Source organism: Microchirus variegatus (assembly GCF_963457635.1).
Source record: "Microchirus variegatus genome assembly, chromosome: 13".
NCBI classification, from domain to species: Eukaryota; Metazoa; Chordata; class Actinopteri; order Pleuronectiformes; family Soleidae; genus Microchirus; species Microchirus variegatus.
The window spans coordinates 21,206,620-21,228,819 of NC_139814.1; the positions used below are offsets into that span (position 1 = coordinate 21,206,620).

At 41.4% G+C, this 22,200-nt stretch overlaps 1 protein-coding gene across 6 annotated transcripts in view; it reads left to right on the forward strand.

The window, feature by feature from the left end:
• Positions 1 to 22,200, forward strand: part of macf1a (microtubule actin crosslinking factor 1a) — a gene marked incomplete at its 5' end in the record, with an annotated part of 197,578 nt that overhangs the window by 4,625 nt on the left and 170,753 nt on the right. Inside the window, one exon of one of the 6 annotated variants that reach the window (XM_083899810.1) lies at positions 3,500 to 3,956. The exons of the other annotated variants lie outside the window; for them this stretch is intronic. Coding sequence (XP_083755936.1) covers positions 3,863 to 3,956 — 94 coding nt within the window. Of the gene's footprint in view, positions 1 to 3,499; positions 3,957 to 22,200 lie in introns of those variants that run through there. 6 annotated transcript variants of the gene reach the window in all.

Here is a 22,200-nt window from a genome sequence, read left to right on the forward strand (position 1 = left end):
TTTTTCTCAAAAATACATCGCAAATTTTAATAGAAAATTTACATTTATGTCAAAAATTATTACTGAGCATGAGTTCACAGAGATAGAAGTAGTATATAGTGCAGTAAATACACCAAAAACATGCTGCGTTTAAATGATAAAAGCCCCCTAGTGGCCATAGTCATTATGGCAGACGGTGACATTAAATAGTGACACAGGAAGTCCCTATGGATGAATATACTGATTTCTTGTTTTTTTATATAAAATATTTGCTGAAATTGTAATACAAAAAAACCCACAAAACATTCTGCAAATGTATTTTTTTTGTGGATTATGAAGCTCTCTCTACACACAGAAGGTGTTTATAAAATAACATGTGTAAAAGTTGGTTTATTAGTTTCATAATGCTAGTATAAGATGTGAAAGTCTATAAAGAAAAACATATTAAACTGTGTGTGTGTGTGACACTGCAGTGATACAGTATTTTCTGCACATGAACATCAGGACCCCGCTCAAATGTGCCTGCATGTAACTTAGGCGTCCGCCGTCCTGCCTGCTGTTCTTTCTTCCACATTCCTTTCTCGACTGGCAGCTGAAAGGAAGCCTCAGCAAAAAAGGGCCCAGGCTTATTCCCCTGTTGCCATGGCGATGTGGTCTCCTCCGTCTCTATGGTTTTAAATGGAGAGCAGAAGCAATGGTGGCCGGCGTGAGAAAGAGAGAGAGAGAGAGAGAGACTGACAGTGGAAATAAAAGGGGGGGCAAAAACAAACACAGAGAGAGGACAAGAGTGTCCGAATTTTAAATTGGAGCCGGAGAAAAGAGGAGTGAGTTTGTCAAAGAGAAAGAGAGAGAGGAGTGAATGATCGAGTCGGTTTAAAGGCTAATGAAGAGGGGAATAATAAAAGAGAGTTTGGAAAAAGGGTAGGGGGGAGATGGAGGGAGTGGGAAAGAAGGCAAGGTTCAAAGAAGAGATGACTTTTAATCTATCTATCTATCTATCTATCTATCTATCTATCTATCTATCTATCTATCTATCTATCTATCTATCTATATATCTATCTATCTATCTATCTATCTATCTATCTATCTATCTATCTATCTATCTACAGTTATTAAATCAAATGATCCACTTTCCTCCAAATCAGACACTGGTGTTTAACATCAACAGTTGATACCTGCAGGTCAAAGGTCAGAGTCTGCAAAAAAAAAAGAATCCAAAAGTTATGCAACTAAATATCGTGCTAATCCAAGTCATTCTCACACCTCACAGTCATTTCCTCCCGTCTCCAGCTCTGCGTCTTCTGGTTATTTGGACACTGAGCAACTTTAACAAACAAAAACACAGGTGCAGAGTAAATATCTTTAATGTTTTTAAGAGTTTTCTACACAGAGCGCCACTGCTTCTTAGCAACATCCAGAGGCAGTGGCAGAGAAACATGTTGAGATGTTTGAAGTGTGGATGTGAAATATTTGTGGTCGATTGGATTTTTTGGGGTGTTTTTTTTTTTTCCCTGATGTTTCGTGTTTTTGGTGGAGCTCTGCTGCTGAGGCGTGGGTCGGCCGTGTGCATGCCGCTGTGTTTAAGGACTTTATGTCCTTATTTTTTGGCACATCCGTGGCACAGCTGCTGGACTCTGCGTGACGGCACGGACACGCAACAACAACTCACACTTGTGCACACACAAGGAGGAGGGCAGAGGCCACGGGGGAAACCGGACTGAGTCAAAGCAAAGCGATGATTCAGTATACTGTCAGTGTTTATTTACTCTTAACAGCCACACACAATTTTGCTTAACATTAATACACATTAACACGTTTTAAGGTCAGGTTTTATGTGTATTTTAATGTGTTATTTACTTTAATCCTTAGAACACAGAGCATTTCAGGCTGCTTCCCCCCCCCCATTACTATGTTAAAACGTACAGTATATACAAAGGCTATAAGAAGAGTATCTTATATCCTTCTTTTCAGCACAACCTAAGGCAGTCTGATGGAAAAAAATGTTTTCCCATTTCCACCGACTATATAAACACACCTGAGCAAAAAGTACTCACAATTTTTAAAATCTTACTAAATTTGTGAGATTTGGAAATACTTGTATTCTGGAAGAATATTCTTTGTTGTTGTTGTTGTTGTTGTTGTTGTGCTGTGCGTTGCTCTGTAGTTTTCCCTGGGTGGACAATAAAGTATATTTAATTTGATCTGATATTTAAACTGAGTCAATATTGTGACAAAAAACTATAAATAAAGCACTTTTTTGTTGGGTCAGTTTAGTCAAATTTGGGTTTCCCTTGTCAACCACTAGGAGGAGATATACTTTTCTTTGGTACAGATTTGCTCTGATCTACTGTATGTTCATAGTTATCACCTACTTCATTCATCATTTCACCAGTTGAGTGATATTACATTATTGTTTTCCTGGTGCTCTGGTTTGTTGTACTGGGAATGAAATGTTAGTGGGACCTTGAGTCCAGGGTCACAGCAACCCTCCGCCGTGTTGATTCATCATGTGTGTCAGGAGTTTAGATATGGCTATAACCCACATAAACACGCACACACCGCTGTTGAAAATCTAAACCACTGCTTGTTTTCTTCCCTTTAACAGTGCATATGTGTTTTCCCTTTTTGTATTGTGGATGAATATTGTGGCAAAGAGGACATTATGAATAATGGGGGGGAAAGGTTTATGTCGCAGAAACGACTGTTCGGCCCTTGAACCCCTGATATGACAAAAACAGTATGTGCTTGTTTTTAAATGAAGGAGACTGCTTTGAGTGTTTTTTTACTCCCTCTGGAGCCTTTTTTTTCTTCAAAATTTCCATTTACTAAAATAATTAGTGCGATATTTTACCACACATTAACCAATTAAGTCCTTTTAAAGAAGATGCAGTCGTTGTGAATCAGATCAAAGCACAGTACAGGAGAAAATATCTGTATTATTATTGTTATTATTCTAATTAAGTCATGTTGGTGGTCTGGTCCAGAGTGGTTCCCTGTCGCCGACCCTTGTTCACCATGTGAGGGCGCTGTGGTCCCACTTTTCCACCGGTGTCGATGTAAGCTAGTCTAAGCTAGCTGTCTGACTCTCCTCCTCCCGCCGGCAGCCTCGGTGAATTCCTGCGGCGGGGCTTCCTGACGTGGCCGGTAGAGAGAGATGGAAGACCGCGACTGGTACAGGAGCCACCTCTGAGAAACCTGAGCAGACATAGGGGGAGAGAGAGAGAGAGAATAAGAGAAAAGCAGGGACAGACCGCAGAGCGTCACACACAAGCGGCCATTACGGCTGGAGAAGCATGCGCGCGGCAGGACGCCGACACAGCCGGGAATAGGAAGCCCGAGTCCGGATACGGTTTCCCCTGGAGCTCCGCCGACTTGGTGACGGAAACAAGGCACCGTGCCCCCTTACTTCCCCCCCCTCCTCCCTCCACGGACACTCATCTGGGGTGTGGAGGATTTCCCCCCCTTTCCTCTCACTCATTCAGGAGCCTCATAAAGCAGGAATCGCCGGGTGGAAGCGAACGTAGACACCGAGCGATGCGACTGTGTGTTCCCGCACACAAACACACACACACCGCGATAATGGAGAGATAACGTTTATGTAACCGTCATTTTTCAATTTTTTTACATAAACGCCCTAATTGGAGGTTTTTTTATTCATAAGAATTCCCAAGGATTATCTACACCGGCTTTTGGAAGTGCGCTACCAAGGCTAGGCTCTAGTTTTCACCCGGGCAGCTGTTTGGTTTGGACGCCGCGGGGAGACACGGAGCTGGAGCCGGGGTTGGAGCCTGAGCGGGGGGCTTGACTCTCAGCAGCGGACCGGGTCACTGCGGTTGTCTGCAGGCCGACCCCTCTCTTCTGACAAGCCGGCGTCAGAGGCACCATGGCTGGTTTCATACCGGGTCTGCTGCCGACAAACCATTCCCAGGAAAAGGAGTTCGCCCAGGCTTATGAGGATGTGCTGGAGAGATATAAAGGTAAAGAGAATTTAAAAACGGTCCAATTAACCTAAATTAATGTTGTATGATACATATTTATATATTTTATTGTAAAATATTGGTCATTTTTGTAGCCAGGATCCTTCATTTTAAGATATTTATAATCTAAATTAGGCTTTCCATTTGAAATTGAGATAGTTACACCATCAACAACAGTAACAAATCACAAAATAGTGACTATGGCTGGACTATATGACCAAAAGTTTATTATTTTTTAAAAAACTATTCAACTCTCTAGATGTTGATAAATGTCAGATAATTGAAATGTAGTTTTTCTTGTTTTTTAAATATGAAGAAGCCATTTAACTGCATGTTCCATTTAGGAGTTCAATGATAACACAGTATAGCCATTGAATGAAGTTGATAATATCATGCTTATTGATTATTTTTGCAAGTGAAAGCACTTGGAGAATTCAAACCTCAGCCAAGGCTGCAGTTTCCCTCAGTATCGATAACTCTGAAGGTGATTCTTGTTGCAATCACCACCAAAATCACAGCATTTTATCCTTGTCATCAAAATATCTACCTAACTTTATTACTTATGCTGCTTATAAACAGACAAACACAACATCCTCGATGGTAACAGAAGTCAACAAAATAATTAGAAATGTAATCACCAAGGCTGGAAATCATTAAGACATGATGAGGCGAATTAAAACCCAGTCTTGCCCCATCCATGTGTCACCATGTGTGGTAATATAAAATTGCTCACAGCTCCAGTGATGTTTGAAAACAGCTTCAAATATGTAGCTCACACAGACTTTATCTGGAAGTGTCAGTGGATGCTTGGGCAGCCACAGTTTCATACTCTGGATTGTTTCACATTGTTTGGATAAACAACGCTGGGCCAAATATACCCTCTGTATTTGACCGGGGCAGGGGCAAATCACTCTCCCTTACTCCCTTGTAATCATGTGTGTGGTTTTGGAGAAGCCACAGGAAGAAGCAGTATTATGAAGTGACGCCCCCCCCACTCCCATCCCCATCTCTGCGGGCTCCTCCTTTAACCCGTGGCCCTGCATCGGATGAATTCCCCCACATGGCTTCATGTTTCACGTCTTGTGTTTGCTGTTTGTCCTGCAAACATGGAAGCTGCTGCCCCGCAGGGCGCCGGAAAAAGGTTGACGCTGTATGTTTAAAAATGAGAATGCAATTGTCAGTGGTGCTGGTCGGGGTTCTGCTGTGTGTGTCTGGTATTGTCCTCCCCCCCTCCCTTCCTTGCAGCAGTGGAGTAACCACCAGCATTGAGTCTTGCCGTTTTATAATCCCAGTGACAGCGAGGCTTTAAAAATGAATGCCTCCACTGGAATGGACTGTTGGGGGTGGATTGTGTGTGTGTGAGGTTGGTTGGGGTTTGTGTGTGTGTGTGTGCTGACGGCGAGTAGAGTCAGGTCACATCTGTGATGCTGGCGTTGATGAAAAGGAGGTGGTTTTAAATTATTGATTGTTGTAATGAAACTTCAATCCTCAGGGTTTGAGGGGGTGTTTAATCTTTTGTGTGTTGGCGGCAAACGTGTGAACATGTGCTCACATGTGCTCACATGAAAGACGCTAAGTGTTATTCTCGCTCTCGGATTACACAATTTAAATTACAGCGAAAGGTATTTAGGAAATGACTGAACAATAACGCACATACAGGAGAACTTGCATGTACAGTACCTTTTACCATTTAACGTGAAGTTCAACCAACCTGTCTCGTCACCACAGAAGAGGAATCCCCTCAGGTGATGAATTCAGTGACAGCTTCTCGGATCTTTGCCATGGTGACGCCTTTCGTGCAGACGCTAGAATAAGTTTCCAGTGAAGGAAAAGTGAAAACATGTGACTTTGAATAGCATCAGCCATGTTTGGAATTTATATCCAGGCCAAAATATGCAGGCGTCCTCAGCGTTATCTCCTGTGGAACAAATCACTCAAGTGGCGTTGACCCAAATCTCAGCAGCAGACAGTTTGTACGTTATAAACGAACAGTTTAAGCCTGCAGTACTTTTCATTTATATATATAAAAACCTCAATGGCTGTTTAAATGTGATGCATTTAAACACATTTCCATGCACAGAGTGTTGCACTTGTCCCATTATACAAGCACGATTGATTTTATTGAATGAAGTGTGTCCACCTCTGCTCTGCTAGGGGTGGCAACACTCCCCTCTTTCAACTTGCAGCACTTTAGCATGTGGCTACTTGCTAGTTCCATGTCCTCCCACCATCCATTATGTGAAAAATAACACATTTTTATGCTGACAGGGCATAAAGTCTGGTCCCACGTCAGGCCATAAAATGTAGGCGTATTGAATTTCACTGTTTTTGTTGCTGTTGGGGGAGAGTGGGACCTGGTTGAGTCCAACTCTGGTCCCATTGAAGATGTATACACTAATAGCTTGACTACTGATCAAATAATCCAAGTGTGTTAGTCTGACTATGATACTATCAGTATTTAGTAAAATTTCAAGCGGCCTAACAGGTTTACAAGTATTTAAAAAGTCTGGTTTTAGTCAGAATAACAAGTCTGCCAAGTCTTTTATTGTCTGACAGAGCCACATGGTTTTGCAGTGGCTAGCATTGTTGACTCACAGCAAGAAGGTCACACATTCTGACCCATATTTGAGCAAATAGATGTGGAATTTGAAAGTTCTTCCAGTGGGTTTTCTCCAGGTTCTCCAGCTTCCTCCCACAGTCATGTCAGAAACATGCAGATTAGATTATTGGACACTCTTAATTGGACCGTAGTGGTGTGAGTGAGTGGTCGTTCGTACGCTGCCCTGTAATTTGTCCAGGGTGTGGCCCCCCGTCTATTGCCCTCTGTCTAGCTTGGATTGGCTCCAGCCCCCCCTGCAAACCCCACGTGGAGGATAAAGTGGAAGGAAATGAACGTCTAACACTAATAACCAGGTTAATGTCAAAATAAATCTAGTAAGCGAAGGCGTTAAATTTCCTCAGGAGGCCGTAGAACCTCCATTAAATCGTTCTCCGTCTCCTCTCACGCAGACGCAGGAGTGCAATAAACGAAGACATTTTTTTATTTTTTTACTCCAGCTCACAGGCGGAGCTTCAGTCCGCGTCTCGGCCTCGAGCGAATGATCGCTCTCTGTTTTTAAAGTGCCGTTTGTCGATCACAATGATGAATAAATAAATAAATGAATAAGCAGTTAGAGGTGGACTTTCCCCGCGAGAGAGGCAATTAACAGGAGAAGACATGAGCACATTGATTAAAGTAGAACAGATCTGTAGCTGTTCGGACAGTACAGGTTCACTGAGTGCACAGGAGGTTGTTTTGTTAAACTATGTACAGGCATAGAATTTATTCTGTTTACACCAACACAGTCATATATCTAAAATATTCAAATTCTGATGTGTCTCAAGACTTATTGCGTGATTGCGTTTGACTTATTTCACAATTCAGAGATGTTTTTGTCTTTAATTTGACATTCACTCAATTTTTTTATTGGCTTAGGTTCTCATCAACAATGGTGGGAATGCTAAATATGGATGAACACATTAATAAGACATGCATTCATGTTCTGGCTGTGTTCTGTTCTGGCGATGTTTGTAGTATACGGTTGCAAAATCAAACATTTCCATGGAAGGTTTTCAATTTGCGGTATTTCCAAAATTTGGGAATATTCCACCCTTTTGCAACTCGGTACAACAGCACTGAGTTATTTTATATTTTATCATCTGGATCAATTCAGTGATTGATTTGAAAGAGTGACTGAACTAAAATAAGCCAAATATTAACCCCTGGAACTAAGTAAAAACAACCAAAGCATAATACACTAGTTAAAACCTAATCACTAAAAGCTGCTAAAGCATTCCAAAGTCGAGGTGCTGCTACCTGGAAAGGAACGTTCTCCACTAGTTTTGAACCACTAATAATAGCCTCTGATCTGATGACCTGAGATTACGTCTCGGGGAGTAAACGTGCAGCAGATCAGCAACGAATGAAGGAGCCGTCTGACCATTTAAAGCTCTAGAAGTAGTCACAAGGACTAGGATAATTTCTAATTCAGTTACAACTGTGTGTTTGTGAGTTGATTTCTTCCCACTTTTGTTAGTGGGAAAAAAAGTGTACGTAGTGTTAGTTTGTGGAGTAGATCTATTGTGGACCTGCATCAAAGACTGGACCTCCTGGCTGATGTTCATGTGTGTTTTCTGGGCTGCAGGTCTTCCTCTTGGTTTCTGTGTTATGTCAGTGCTATAATGAGTCTGTGTAACCCTATAGGAGCAGTCCTGTGTCCTCTGGAGTCTCTCGGCTACAATAGGACTCCTGCTACAACATGTCACTCTCTAATCACATGTTGCTCTTTGAAGAACGTCGGCGACAATGCCAAGCCTTCTGTTGTATGATATCAGATTCTCCCCGTGTCTTTCACTCATTCTCATCGTCTTTTTTTTCCACGCTCTTTGCTAAACTTGACCTCTTGAACGCTAACCTGTTTGTTTACCAGTTGAAATCTGTCTGTCCACTGTGTCTGACTCACTTGTAGCAGTTGTTGGGAAGAAAAGACGAGGAGAAACGTGAACTCGACGTTCAGTCTTGTGGCATCACTTGACTGAAACTGGATCGGTGGGGACACGCGATACGTCCTAAATCATTCAGACGAGGACACAAGGGGAGAGTTTTTAACTGGGAATGATTTGCTGCTATTCGCGCGACAATGACAGGATATGTGAAGAAAGCGGCGACACGTGTGGAAAAACACCGGGAACCTGATTCAGAAAACACACTCTCTTAGTCAGTGGAAAATCCTGATGATTTTTTGGGGACTCGACGTTCACGCAGCTCCACGATTTTTTGCACAGAGGAAGTGATTTCTTTCACACTTGTGTTTGGTTTCCTTTTGTAATCCTTATAGGACAATTATAATCACATTTACACAAGTGTAAGCACAGTTTAAACACGGTCATTGTTCATTTATTATTTGAAAATCCAGTCAAGAGCCAAAAATATGAGGGGGAAACATGGACGGAAACAGAACAATGAAACATGAAGAGGAACATCGTGGTCAGGAACTTCACAGCCAGAACTTTGCCCTTTTATAAATATAGACACTGGGGGAATGTATGTCTGAACTGTCCTCGTGTTTGTGTGTGAAACTCTATATTTGCCCTTTAATCCTAAATATGAAATCTACTCCTACGATCATGTTTATTCTAGTCCTGGATGAAGTGTCATCTTTAATCCGTGTGAGTGTGTGAACTCTCTGTGAAGTGTGTGTGTGTGTGGGGTTAAAATCGAGGCAGATCTTTGGCTGCAGACGTCGTCATCACGATGTTCTCTCTAGTGCTTTACACCTCCAAGAGCTGCCACTGCCAACTCCTGGCAACTTCTCAGTGACTGTGATTGTGTGTGTGTGTGTGTGTGTGTGTGTGTTGACCCGATAGGTTGGAATGTGGCACTGAAGCAAACAAAACTCTATCTTTGTTTTTCTGTCCTTTAGGATTCAGATTCATGTTTTATTTCATTATTTATTTGAACATATTAATGCACCACACTACACTGTCATCATATGCTCACACAGTTACAGACACTGACGGACACAAATGGACAATTATTAATGATAATCCAGGAGATTTTAACCCTGAAAACGCTGATTATTTGACAGAAAAGTCTTTAATGCTAATCTGAAATGGTTAACCCCGATAATCTACAGCCCTGATGTAATTGACGTTTAAAAAAAGTTAGGAGTAAATAAGGAGCACATTGGAGTAATACAGCTTAAATTTGTATAATAATAATGAGATGCGTCTAATTCCTTTTTTTGGTGCATTAAATGCAATTTAGCTTGTAGCTTATATTTAAGCAAATATATCCTAAAGTAAAGAGAAATAAACGATGTACTAACTGTCAAACTAGTCAAAAATAATTGCTGATTCATTTAATGCTGCAACATTTAATCAATTGTTTATCCATTAACTACATTGGTGAACAACTATTTTGCTAATCAATTAACATGTCTTTTTTTCACTTAAATATCAATATTTCCTCTTTTTTATGCACAAAATGTGAAAAACAAATGTTTGCTCTAGTCCTAAATTAATTCAAATATCAAATATAAACCGTTTATATCATTTTGTATGTTTTCAAACTCGCATTATGAAGCGTATGCTTATTACAGCGTGTGACATGATCCACGTGAAGCGCTTCCAGCTTTTGTTTTGCCTTTAATCAACTTTAAGATCTGCACTCACACACTCTTCCAGAGGTCAGTGACCCAGAAAGAGACACAGGAAGTACACAGACACACACATTGAGCGTCATATAACACACTCCAAGTGTGTGTGTGTGTCTGTTCGCTGCGGTCCCTCAGGAAGTGGCAGCCCGGTGAAGGCCAGGCCTTCCTGTCCTTCCAGATCTGTGTCCTCTCTCTCTGTGTGTGTGTGTGTCTCTACCTGTCACTGTGATTCTCCACACACTGTGGACGCACAAAGAGACACAAAAGGACGCCTGTGCTCCTCCAACCACCTCATGAATCCTGTATCTGTTGCTGCATCTTAAACTCAGCCCCTCTCTCTCTCTCTCTCTCTCTCTCTCTCTCGTTTCCTGTCTTTGTGTCTCACACTTGTGTTTCTCGTCAGCTGCTAAATCATTGCGTGTAACAATGCTAATATGGCTTTACTCAATCCTGATGTCTGGCTGCAGCTGCTTTAGCTGAGCGGAGGAAATGCAGGAAATATGAAGAAGAAGAAGAAGAGGAGTTAAATTATAGTGATGGAGAGCGATGGTCTCAGGAGAGGGAGGCAGCAGAGATGTAAAAGAAGAAGACAGAACAATTTAAGTGACTATCGGAGAGAAGAGAGACAAAACTGTAAAGAGATGAAGGAAGACGGCCGAGGGTGAACAGAGTGAATCATGCGAGCCAGCAGCAGGTCCTGGAGTTCGATCGTTACAGCTGGGTTTTTCCATGTGGCCTAGTTTCTCATTTCGAGCTCCCTTTGCCTGCCTCTGCTGTCAAGAACAACCTCCCTCCCTCCCTCCTTTCTCCCTCTCCTTTATCTCTCTTATCAATCTCTCTTAACCGTCACACACCATCTCCATGTCCATCTCTGTGGCCACAGGTCAAGACTCTTTGACCTGCCGTTTGTCAGGAGTTGTTAAAACCTCACTTGGATCCAAACGGCATAACTTTGCTGCAGTCAAATACCTCTTTTTATCATGGGATTTTGTCAATAATGATCCTGTTAAATGGATTAAACGGATTAATCATCCATTTATTACAAATGGTTTGTTCACACAAACTTGATAAAGTCACTAAAACTTTATTTTTAATGTTTTAATTGCTGTTTTTTGATGGCATCTTTTCATTTTAAATTCTGTAATATAATTAAATTAAATGTTGATTGTAGAGACGGTGTTGTTCAATGGCAAAAAAATAAATAAAATAAAGGGGAAAAATAAATAGAATTGGCTAAATATATCGGCCATAAGATCTAGGGCCATAAGATATCGGCCATAAGATCTAGATTAATCCATCAAAATAGTGATCTGTGTTTCTACCCCAACTCAAGGATACCAGAAAATATTCACATTTAAGAAGCTGAAAAATCTGAGAAACTGAAAACTTCTTTAAAAAAGATCAAAATAGTAGGTCTAAATTATTTCTTATAACCAGAGTCAGTGTGCAAATAAAATAATTAAGGTGATAGCAACCAACATTTCTCTGATAGTTCCACTAAATCAACAGGCGATTCATTTAGTAATCTAGGCATTGTTTCAGCCCTAATAAAATCAGTATAATTTATTAGCCATCGACCGCCCTGATGTGTAAAAACCAGCCTCAGCCATAGAAAACCCATATTGTTTGACCTTTTCTTGTTGCCATTTCATTTGCCACAAAGCTCAGGGTTGATTTTTCTCCTCCTCCTTCTTCTCCTTAGCATTTTCCTCCCATTCTCACTCCCTCATTTCATCATCTCCTAATTAATTCCCTTCTCTTTAAACCCCCCCCCCCCCGCCTCTCCCTGCCTCTTCCTGTCCTCTCGTCACTTCCTGTTCAGTCACATTCTCCAGCTGCACCTGACTGTGTCGGCAGGAAAGACCAAACGCTGTCAGAGCTGCGGCAGGAAAAGCCAAACGCTGAGCGAGCGAGAAAGACTGCACTGCTGTTAGTGGAGAGAAAGGATGGGAAGGGAGGGAAGTAGTGTGTTGGGGGGTGGGAGGGATTGGGAGTCGTCAGGGAAATCAAACGCTCCCAGAGCTCTGGGCTCTGCTGCTCAGCCTCTACACCCTGCTGAGGCAAAGTGCTTGTTGTTAATGCGTGGAAATGGATGTCAGAAATAGGGGAAAATGTCAAAAGAGATGAAGAAAGGTTCATTTATGAGCTTTAATATTCTTTTAAGTGGAAAAGAAATCAGTTTGAATTGAACATTAGGGTTAAATGAGCATTCATGTTTTTATGATTATGCACCAAATGCGATAAAACACAATATTTCTGTTATAGACAAGTAAATAATGTGTTTTTTTTTTCCAGAAAATACGTTCCTCATTATTTAGTTGTTGTTGTGTGGGAACATTTTTGTTTAGGCGTCTCTTGACTGCGTTTCCCTGCTACGAGATTCATGAATAATCATGAAGTCTATTTCGAAACGTGAAGGTCGTTTAGGAGCGAGCAAGATCAGGAGATGTTTTTACGGTGAATTAATGTCAAATTAAAGACACCGCAGAGTTACGGATGGCGAGCACGGAGTAATTGGGTTATGGTGAAATTACGCCGGCTGCAGCAAAGACAATTACTGCAGTGTCTGAGAGATTTCATTCTCCACATTTGAGCTTCATGTGCAGTAAATCTGTCAGAGTGATTCCTCCTCCTCCTCTTCCTCTTCCTCCTCCTCCATTAGTGTTTGCATCACTTTTCTCTTCTTACACAACCAGCACCCACTTTTTTTCCCTCTGTTTAATCAATGAGCCTGATTACGTGTATGTGTGAGAGTGAATGGACGTGAGATTTGCAGCCAACGAATGTGAAATATTTGCTTCGTCATACAAATGTGTGTGTTTGTGTGTGTGCACAGTGAGCCTCTCTTCTCTCTGCAGCAGCAGAAGCACACAGGCCTGTATTCACAGCACACTAGAACAGTTGAGGCAGTGTGGTTGTCCCACTTCTTTCAAACTTTTCTCCCTCTCTCTCGCTGTGTCACGGAGTTCGCAGTGTGACACAGCAGAGCGATGATTGTCCCGTCTCTGCTCAGCGCTTCCTCACTATTGGACGTAATAGCCGAAAAAAGGAGGACGAATCTCCGGCTGTGCATTAGTTTCAAGGAAAAGCAAAAATAGGTCAAGAATATCAGTCGATGTAGCCATGCATGATATCACTCTGTGTGTGTGTATGCGTGTGTGTATGCACAGTGTGTGTGTGAGATCTGCAGGATCCTGGATCTCTGCCTCGGCTTCAGTCAATATTATGTCTCCAGTCGGAAACAGGAGGAGGAGGAGGAGCACACCCCTGTTGTTTTGACCTCAAACTCACACAGTCACATTCAAACGTCTATCTGTGTCCACACACGCTAATAGGTTATTTATTATCCATCCTCTACTTTAACTCATCCTCTAATACGGTTGTGTTTCTCCTGAATCCTGGTCCTGGAGACCCTCTTCCCTGCCATGTTTCAGACTAGGTTTCCCTGCTCCAACACACCTGACTCAAATAAATGGGTGGTTACCAGGCTTCTGCAGTGCTCGTTTGAATCAGGTGTGCTGGAGCAGGGAGACTTCTAAAACATGGCAGGGAAGTGGGTCCCCAGGACCAGGATCGAGGAACCTTCCTCTGGGTTGTTGGTTCAGGGGGTCGACCTGTTAGGTGTGTATGTGTGTGGTTTTAGTATGAACTGCAGTCCAGCTGTCACGATGAAGTAAGAGATTTGCAGAGACGCGGTTAATGAATTAATCATGGATGCTGCTCTAAAAGCAAATGTAGTGGACTTGGTTAGTCTGCAGTGAGCTTCAGTGCTGCAGTGGAACACACACACACACACACACACACACACACACACACACACACACACACACACACACACACACACACACACACACACACACACACGTTGCTCAGCTATTTTTCTGAGGACACTGCATTTATTGACTTCCATTCACTTGGACAGCAGTGTACAAAGTGTCTCTCCTCACCTCAACCTAACCATACAACATGTTTTCACCTTAACAGGGACTTGATTTTTGTCCCTATAATATGACATTTCTCCCCATTTCTGCTTCTTCATGTCAGTTTTTTTCCATGATTTTCAAAGCTATATTTTGTGCTTTCTATCCTCAACTCTTCAGCTTCTTTGTCGATGAAGAGAGAGAGGTGAATCTATACCTCCTCTGGTCTCTTCATCATCCTGTCATTCAGGCCTGATCCCAGTGAGGGTGAAGTCTGAGGGACATGGTGCTATAGGGGAAGGAAAGTGTTGACTTGTGTGTGTAAATCATGTGTTTATTGCATGTGTATTTCTGCATGTCGGGGGGAAAAACACATGACTTTGAAAGCCTCCAGGAGCACTAAGGTTTTATTAGTGACATAAAAACAGGTAAACAAATAACCTTATTTCCTGAAAAGGAAAAGGATGGACAAATACACAACAATATTGTAAAGATAATTACATTGATTAAGTCACCTATGGGAAAGTATTGAAGCTCCTTTAATGTCAGTATTTCAGTTTTGACGAGTGAGGAGAACATACATGTTCCTGTGCCGGCCTCTTAATACCTGTGTGAACCGTCAGTCCCATGTGACGCGGCGTGTTTTGTGCTCTTAAATCCCGTGAGATGAAAGCGTGTGCTGAGTGGTCCTGAGTGACTGTCGACTCCGACGACCGGTGACTTTTAATCTGCTCCACTTCCTTCAGCCTGCGACTCTCAGCTGACTGCACACACACACTCACTGTACGACACTGGGTCAGCACATGCACACACACATGCACACTGTACACACACAGGAAACATTCCATTCTATAAGTAACTTGCACTAATCAGCAGCGTGTTTACTCTTCCAGTCATCATCATTTAGGGCAGTGACATTTAATTCATTAATGAAGTAATCAACTCCTAAATGTCCTTTTTTTAATTAATCAAATTTTAGCTTCTTTAATGTGAATATTCTCTGTTTTATTTCCTTTTCAATGCCCGTTATTAAGGAAACTATTGACAGATTAATCACAGCCACTGAATTCTCATCAGATGGATTATCGCCATGTTGCTTTATTTATATTATTACATATAATTACATATTCCCACTTCAAGTAGAGGAAAAAGAGCAGGAACCACTGGATTAAATGATCAAAAGTTTAATCCAGTTTGCGAAGTGGATTGATTTGATTTATTATACATAAATCAGATGCATTTATACAATCCTGTCTTTCAGATTTGAGATTATATTAGGCAAAAACTTTAAACAGCAGTTCACTTTTTTGCAATTTTTTTGACACATTTATGTAAATTCTTTCTGCTTCTCACTTAGGGGTCACCACAGCAGATTATCTGCCTGAAATAATACATAAAGTCTTAATTACAAATAAACACAAGTGCATTTTGTTTGCCTAAATTAAAATCTTTCGTTATTTTTCGGTTGTTATTATCCACATTCCACAGACCTCGTTGTTATCGGCGCGTTTGTTCTCACGTCGGTGCGCGTGCTTGTGCGAGACGTGTTGTGAGGATTTGACATTCAAATCAGTCTGAGGGTAATCTGCTCAATCCTGGCGGGATGTCACACAGACTGACCCCTCCCTCCTTACCTCCCTCCCTCCCAATCAGGGGCCGAGCCTTAATCCCATTCATCCACTTTACTACACCAATACCATGAGAGGAAAACAGGGCAGCGTGGACATGTCCATTCCTTCGCTGTCTGCTGGTGTTTGGCCTGAACCACTGGTGCTGACCTTTCTGGGGTTCACACTGCAGTTCTTACAGTTTCACTGGATGTGTGGATGAATATGATGTTGCTTTTACACACATTGTTCATATAATAATGAGTAAATTGAGCTGCATAATAATTGTCGCTTAATGATCGTAGTTACAAACACGCTCTCGCTCATGTTGCAGTATATTAAGTCCCTTTTTTTCCTGCAGTGCTGTTTAAAATCCCATCAAATCCCTCTGTGGGCTTCTTGGCTTTTTTTGTGTCAGCAGTAGCACTAATGTCCTCCTCCTCCTTCTTTCACCTCCTCAGAGAACATCAGGGACTTCTTTTTACAGCAGGATGAGCAATAAAGTGGTGAAGTCAAGAACCACAAATGTATGTGTTTCTGACTAGGTCTCTTAAATCATGGCTCCTAAAGAGGAAACGACCCTTTCTTTATCACTCTTTGAGTCTTTGTTCATTGTTTCTAATCTGTTTTGGCTTCATTTTAAGCTGCAGTACGTAACTTTTGGTGATTTTTGTTGTTATTGTTGTCGTCGATGTTCTTATGCCGCCTGAGTTTAGTCTTTATGAATAGAAAATATGAATTGCAAATATTGTATTTTATTTGACCTTGGCTCGGTGTCCGTCTGGAACTCCGTCTGGAACAAATGTTTGATACTTACAATTATTTTAATTATTACATTATTTACAATTATTATAATTGGCGGATGTTGGCGGAGAAAACTTGGGGAACGAGTTCTTGACAGACAGCGACTCCAAGCTTGTCACTACTTCTGGTCCATTGAGCTCAGTAGCCAAGCAATATGCCGATCATTGCAAACAAAAAGTGTATTTTCAAACAAATAAAATACAATAATCTAGTCTAGATTAGATTATATTAGATTATATAGTCTAGATAATAAAGTTTGCGCAAGCAAAAACCCCTGACTGAGGGAGCGTTTGTGTGTGTATACAGCAGCAGAGCGGGGAGGGGCGGAGCCAACATAGACAGTAGAGAAGTAGAGTTCACTTTTGAAACTTTCTCGTAGACTCTTCTTTGTGTGTCCAGTCTGTTTGCATTCGCCTCACTTTACTGGAACAAGTGTTGCCGTTGCCTCTGTCTTTGTTGATATAAAACAACCACTTCCTGTTTGCAGGGTGGGTAATGTTGCCGCAGCAACGTGACGTCTAAACACCGCTTTACACAGAGGGAGCTGTGTTGGAGCTAACGGTGTCTTATCTGCATTGTGTGTGTGAACTAATTTGAGAATGGTTTGAATGTGACGGACATTTGTTTACGTTTGAAGGTTCTGCGTCTGCAGCTGTAACAGTTGTTAATAAGACTCTGCTTTGTATTTTTCATATTTATCGGCCAAATGTAGCCAGAACAGTCCAGATTATAAGTGCAATAATAGTGTTGTGTGACTTTGTCTTGACCCACCGCTGTCCTGTCTGTGTGGCCTAAGATTCCAGATTCATCATCGTATTTTTATCCGTCCTTGATGAAACCCCCTTCATACCGTTCTCATGATGAAACTCCCTCCTTTTCTCGCTCACTCCCTATTTTTACTTCCCTCATTCCTGCAGTCCTGGCTGCCACTGTATCTCCACGAACCAAAGCAGGATCCAAAGCAGGATGTTGAGGCAGGTTCTTCACACATTTTTACCTCTCATTTCTCCCTCTTTTGTCTTTGTACTGGATCAGTAGATGCTGTTAATCTCCTCCAGCTACTGCTCAAAACGAGATTTCCTGCTAATTAAGAAACTCTAAAATTCCCCTCCTTCAGGCAGAAGTGTATGTATGTGTGTGTGACCATGAATATTAGTGAGTGTGTGTTGTCATTTGTGTCTCAATGGGATTGAAATGACCAGCTGCCGTTCAGCAGGTGCATCAATACTGTTGAAATGAAATTGGATTCATCAGAAAGTGATTCACACTTTTATTCATCAGTCCTAAGAACACGAGGCACACTGACCTCATTAGAGGAAACCGTATTTATTTCCTATTCATTTCCTTGACTAGGCTCAGATTACAAGTGTATTGATTCTGTGTGAGTCGATGTCTCACAGTGTGAAGTCAAAGATGAGCTCTTATTCCTCCAGGGCGTGATGTGGTGTTGGATCAATACTTTCTGGCAAAGATTTTGGGGGCCGAGAGGCGTGAATAATTCCAGCTTCATCACGATAATGGTCCAGTCCTCTGGTGGAATTAGACTTGGGACCAAATGGGATGTCTTTCAGTGTGATATCCCTGTTTCTTTGAACTCATCATGTGATTTTTATCCAATTCTTCATACATTCCACACATTACAACTCCTCTGTGGAAGGTTTTTTTTAGTCCGTACAACATACTGAGCGCATTATCTTGATCCTCAGGGCTGCTTTATGGTCTGTGTGATGTTGTGTGGACACTGGAAGGCGTTAGAGAGGAGTGTGACTTCTAATATTGGAATAAAGAGGCTCATTTATGGAGCGTTATGGATGAAGACATTTGGTTAAAGTACACAGCTGACTGGAGAAAGTGTTGTATGAAAGCCTTGTGAATTTTAGGAACATGTTGTTTTTCTCATGTTGCCTCTTATTTTGATCCTATTAATTACTTTCCTTTTATAAAAAGTTAGATTTTTGAGTGGACGGGGCTTCGATACCACAGCTCTTGTGTCCAGTCACCGCTGGCCAGCGTCTTAGCGTTTCGCTCCAAATAACGTCACCTGCACAACATGGCTGCGCCTTTGTCTGGTTGGTACATACAGGAAGTGAATACGTGTCCTCCATCTTTATTTACAGTCATTGCTATTGACTTTGGTGCACTCTCTCTCTTTCTCTCTCTTTCTCTCTCTCTCTCTCTCTCTCTCTCTCTCTCTGTGTGTGTGTGTGTGACATTAATCCTGACCTTGACTGCCTCATTTTCATGCAGCCACATGCTCACACACAAACACATATACATTCTGCCTGCTGCACCCTGTGATTATAATGACATGAATTTTGTGTGATAGTTAACTGTGTCAGTGTGTGTGTGTGCCACACGTCCCACTCTGACCTGCTCCATCTGTCAACGGGTGTGTGTGTGTGTGTGTCTGACCTAGTATGCTGGTGTTTGATTCTTCCTCTAACACCTTCCATCAAATTTAACCCCAGTGATGAATCTGACATCAAAGTGTTCGCCAATTTTCTCTTTTAATTGCTTTAACAAAACAACTACATCTGTATTTACATGATTTTAAAAGGCTGATTAAACACAAATCAAATATTATGATGTTTTCAGTTTATTGTGACATTTTTAAACATGCCACCATCCAGACAAGGAGGGAGGAGGGTGCAGCTCTTCTGGCCTCCCCTCCATGTTTGCAGGTCTCCTGGATTTCCCCGTCTGTCACCCCTCTTTTGATAATCCTCATCCCTCCCTCCCTCTCATCGTCGTCTGACGCACCCCTCACCCGGCTTCTTCCACTCTTCCTTTTTTAATCAAAGCGTTTTAATCAGACAAAAACATTCCAGGACAGGGTGGGATGGATGGATGGATGGATGGATAGGGTAGAGGCAGGGTGGGGGGTGATGGCGAACAGCTCTTAGAGGTGTGAGGGGGGTGGGGGAGGACAAAAGGCCAGACACTTTTGCACACATCAACATTTTCTGATGGGGAAACAAAATGTATAATGTTGTGTGTAGAGATTTTCCCTCTATCCTGACAGTTGCTGTTGAGGATTGTAGGATCACTTCCAATATGACAACCTTGAGTCTACTGATACCATTATCAGTCCTTTTTTAAAACACCTTTTTCAACTATAAAGCTGTTAATAACACATTTGTGTTGATGCATTTGCCACCTACAGGAATTTTCAAGCCGTTTCAAAGACATTCTGTGTAACTGTGCAACAAATCTTCTGCTGCCATGAAAAAAGGAAATAAGCCGCCCACATTGTGACTCGGCTAAAATGCAATTGCTGATTTTTGATTTGCATTTTTACTATATGTGATATATATTTAGATCATTCTCTTATCCCACCCTGTGATTTTGACCTGTATTGGAGCATATTAATGTGTTGTGCACACTGTTGTTGGCTGTTTGTTAGCTTTAGCACTAGCCCCAGGCGAGTCATGTTTGTGTCAACACTAACGATCCAGTTTACCACAGTTATGCAAGTATTACAGCGGTTTGAGAGTACAGATGAAATGTGTGGGCAGTGACTGCTAACGTCATGTTTTTTTTTGTTATGTCGAGACGACGTTAATGAGCCTTAATCTTTAAACCGCAGCATAGTTGTCTGTTTATCGCGATGATGATGATACCAAGGACCCACGAGCCAGTAAATCACATTTTTTATAATGTTCTAAACTGTCACATTTTCCCCCCAGTATGGTTTTTGTTGGATTCATAACTAACGATAATACTCCACATGTGATTGTTGGTGAGTCACGAATCACGTCTAACTGTCACGTTGTGGGCTGAAGTCACTGCTGATCTTTGGTCTTTAATGAGAAACGGTGAGTGAGTCAGAACTAACTGCCTCCTGGTGATGGAAAGAGTAAAAATTCTGCAAAAAATAATAACAAAATCACCCGGGGTGTGATTATTCACTGAAGGAGTACCACATAAATTAAAAAATAGCAGTGTAGTCAGTGTAAATGGAGTTCATCTGTTCTTCTTTGGTGACGTTGAAGAGCAGATGGTAAAAACATCTCGTTCCTGGCGTCCTTGAAGCACAGCCAGTTAAAAACATTTACATTTAAGTAAACGATAAAGACGTTGGTGAGGGTCACTTCATGACCTGAAGTTTTCACTGTTTTTACATTTTAGCTGAAGGCTGTTGTGTGTGCGTGCGTGTGTGTTTTAGAGCTTGATGAGTAACTTTCTCTGAACAAAGTAAACACTTATAACCAGGGTTTGTTTTACAGTGTATAGGTGGAAAGTCTTTGCTTGTGCGTGAGAACATTTTAATTTTGAATGAATTTTTTAAATTGAGGAAATTATCCATTTGCCCTGATGCACTTTGACAGTGGGAGGGATTTTGAGGTGACTTTATTAAAAGAAAAAAGTATGATTTGAAATGTTCTATATATAATAATAGTCAAACATCTGGTGCACTTTGACAGTGGGAGAAAAAAAATAATATCTTGAAACGACTTGAACATCATTTGTGCCAAATTTGGTCCTTGTATCACTAAGTGAAAGATTCTTATCGAATATTGTTTTAATCTACAAGGTCATTGTCAGGTTAAGCAAAATGAGTGAGTGTCTCCTCACAATTACAGAAGAACAAGGGTGTCTTTGTCTGTCTGAGGATATCGTGTCCATAATTGGACGCACTTGGAGTTTGGTTTTCGGGTCAGACTTAGGTTTAGGTTTCATAAATGTTTCCTGACATTTACGGAATGGCAAGAGTGCTTTGTGTGTGTGTGCTTTGTGTGTCTGAGAAATTGAGGACATTTTGACTTTTTCAGGGCTAATACCTGGTTCTTAGGTTTAGTTAAGGCTCAGATTTAGGGTTAGGTTTATGTTGAGGGTTAGAGAAAGTGTCCACACTGAGAAAGAATGTGTGTGGCTCGTTTTATCAGACCTCACATGAGTTTTAAAAGACTTTCTGAGGATTAATAGTTGGTTTTTAGCGAAGTGTCAGGTTAAGGTAAGTGTTAAGGCGCTTACTTGTAATTAAAGGGTTAAGGAATGTTCTTTATTGACTGTTCTTACAACTATAGACTATAGACAAGCATGTGTGTTTACTTGTATTTATATCTTTGTGAGGTCCAAAACAATGTACTAACCTATTTTTATGAGTACATTTTGTCTGGTCATGACTTTAGGGGGCTTTTTCAGGGTTAAGACCTGGTTTTAGGGTTCGGGTAAGGGGCTAGGTAATGCATTATGGTAATTATATGTCCTCACTAAGTTATAAAAGCAAAAGTTTGTGTGTGTGTGTGTGTGTGTGTGTGTGTGTGTGTGTGTGTGTGTGTGTGTGTGTGTGTGTGTGTGTGTGTGTGTGTGTGTGTGTGTGTGTGTGTGTGTGTGTGTGTGTGTGTGTGTGTGTGTGTGTGTGTGTGTGTGTGTGTGTGTGTGTGTGTGTGTGTGTGTGTGTCGGGCAGCAGTGACACAGCAAAGCAGGGTATGAGAGAAGCTAGAGAACATTCCTGACATAACAGACGTGATGGAGGGAGGAAGTTTGAGACTGTTTTTCTTTTACCGCTCTTGCACTGGCAGCACAAAGTGTCTGCAGCAGGAATGTGAGAAATAGAACACGCTTTATTTATGACATGTATATTATATACATGCGAATGGTGTATCTTTGAGCCAAAACTAATGTTATAAATAAGTTTTATATTATTAGAAAAATAAAACCTACTAGGCAGAGGTTTCTTTCTGTTTTTGTTATTTATACATTCTTTGTTAT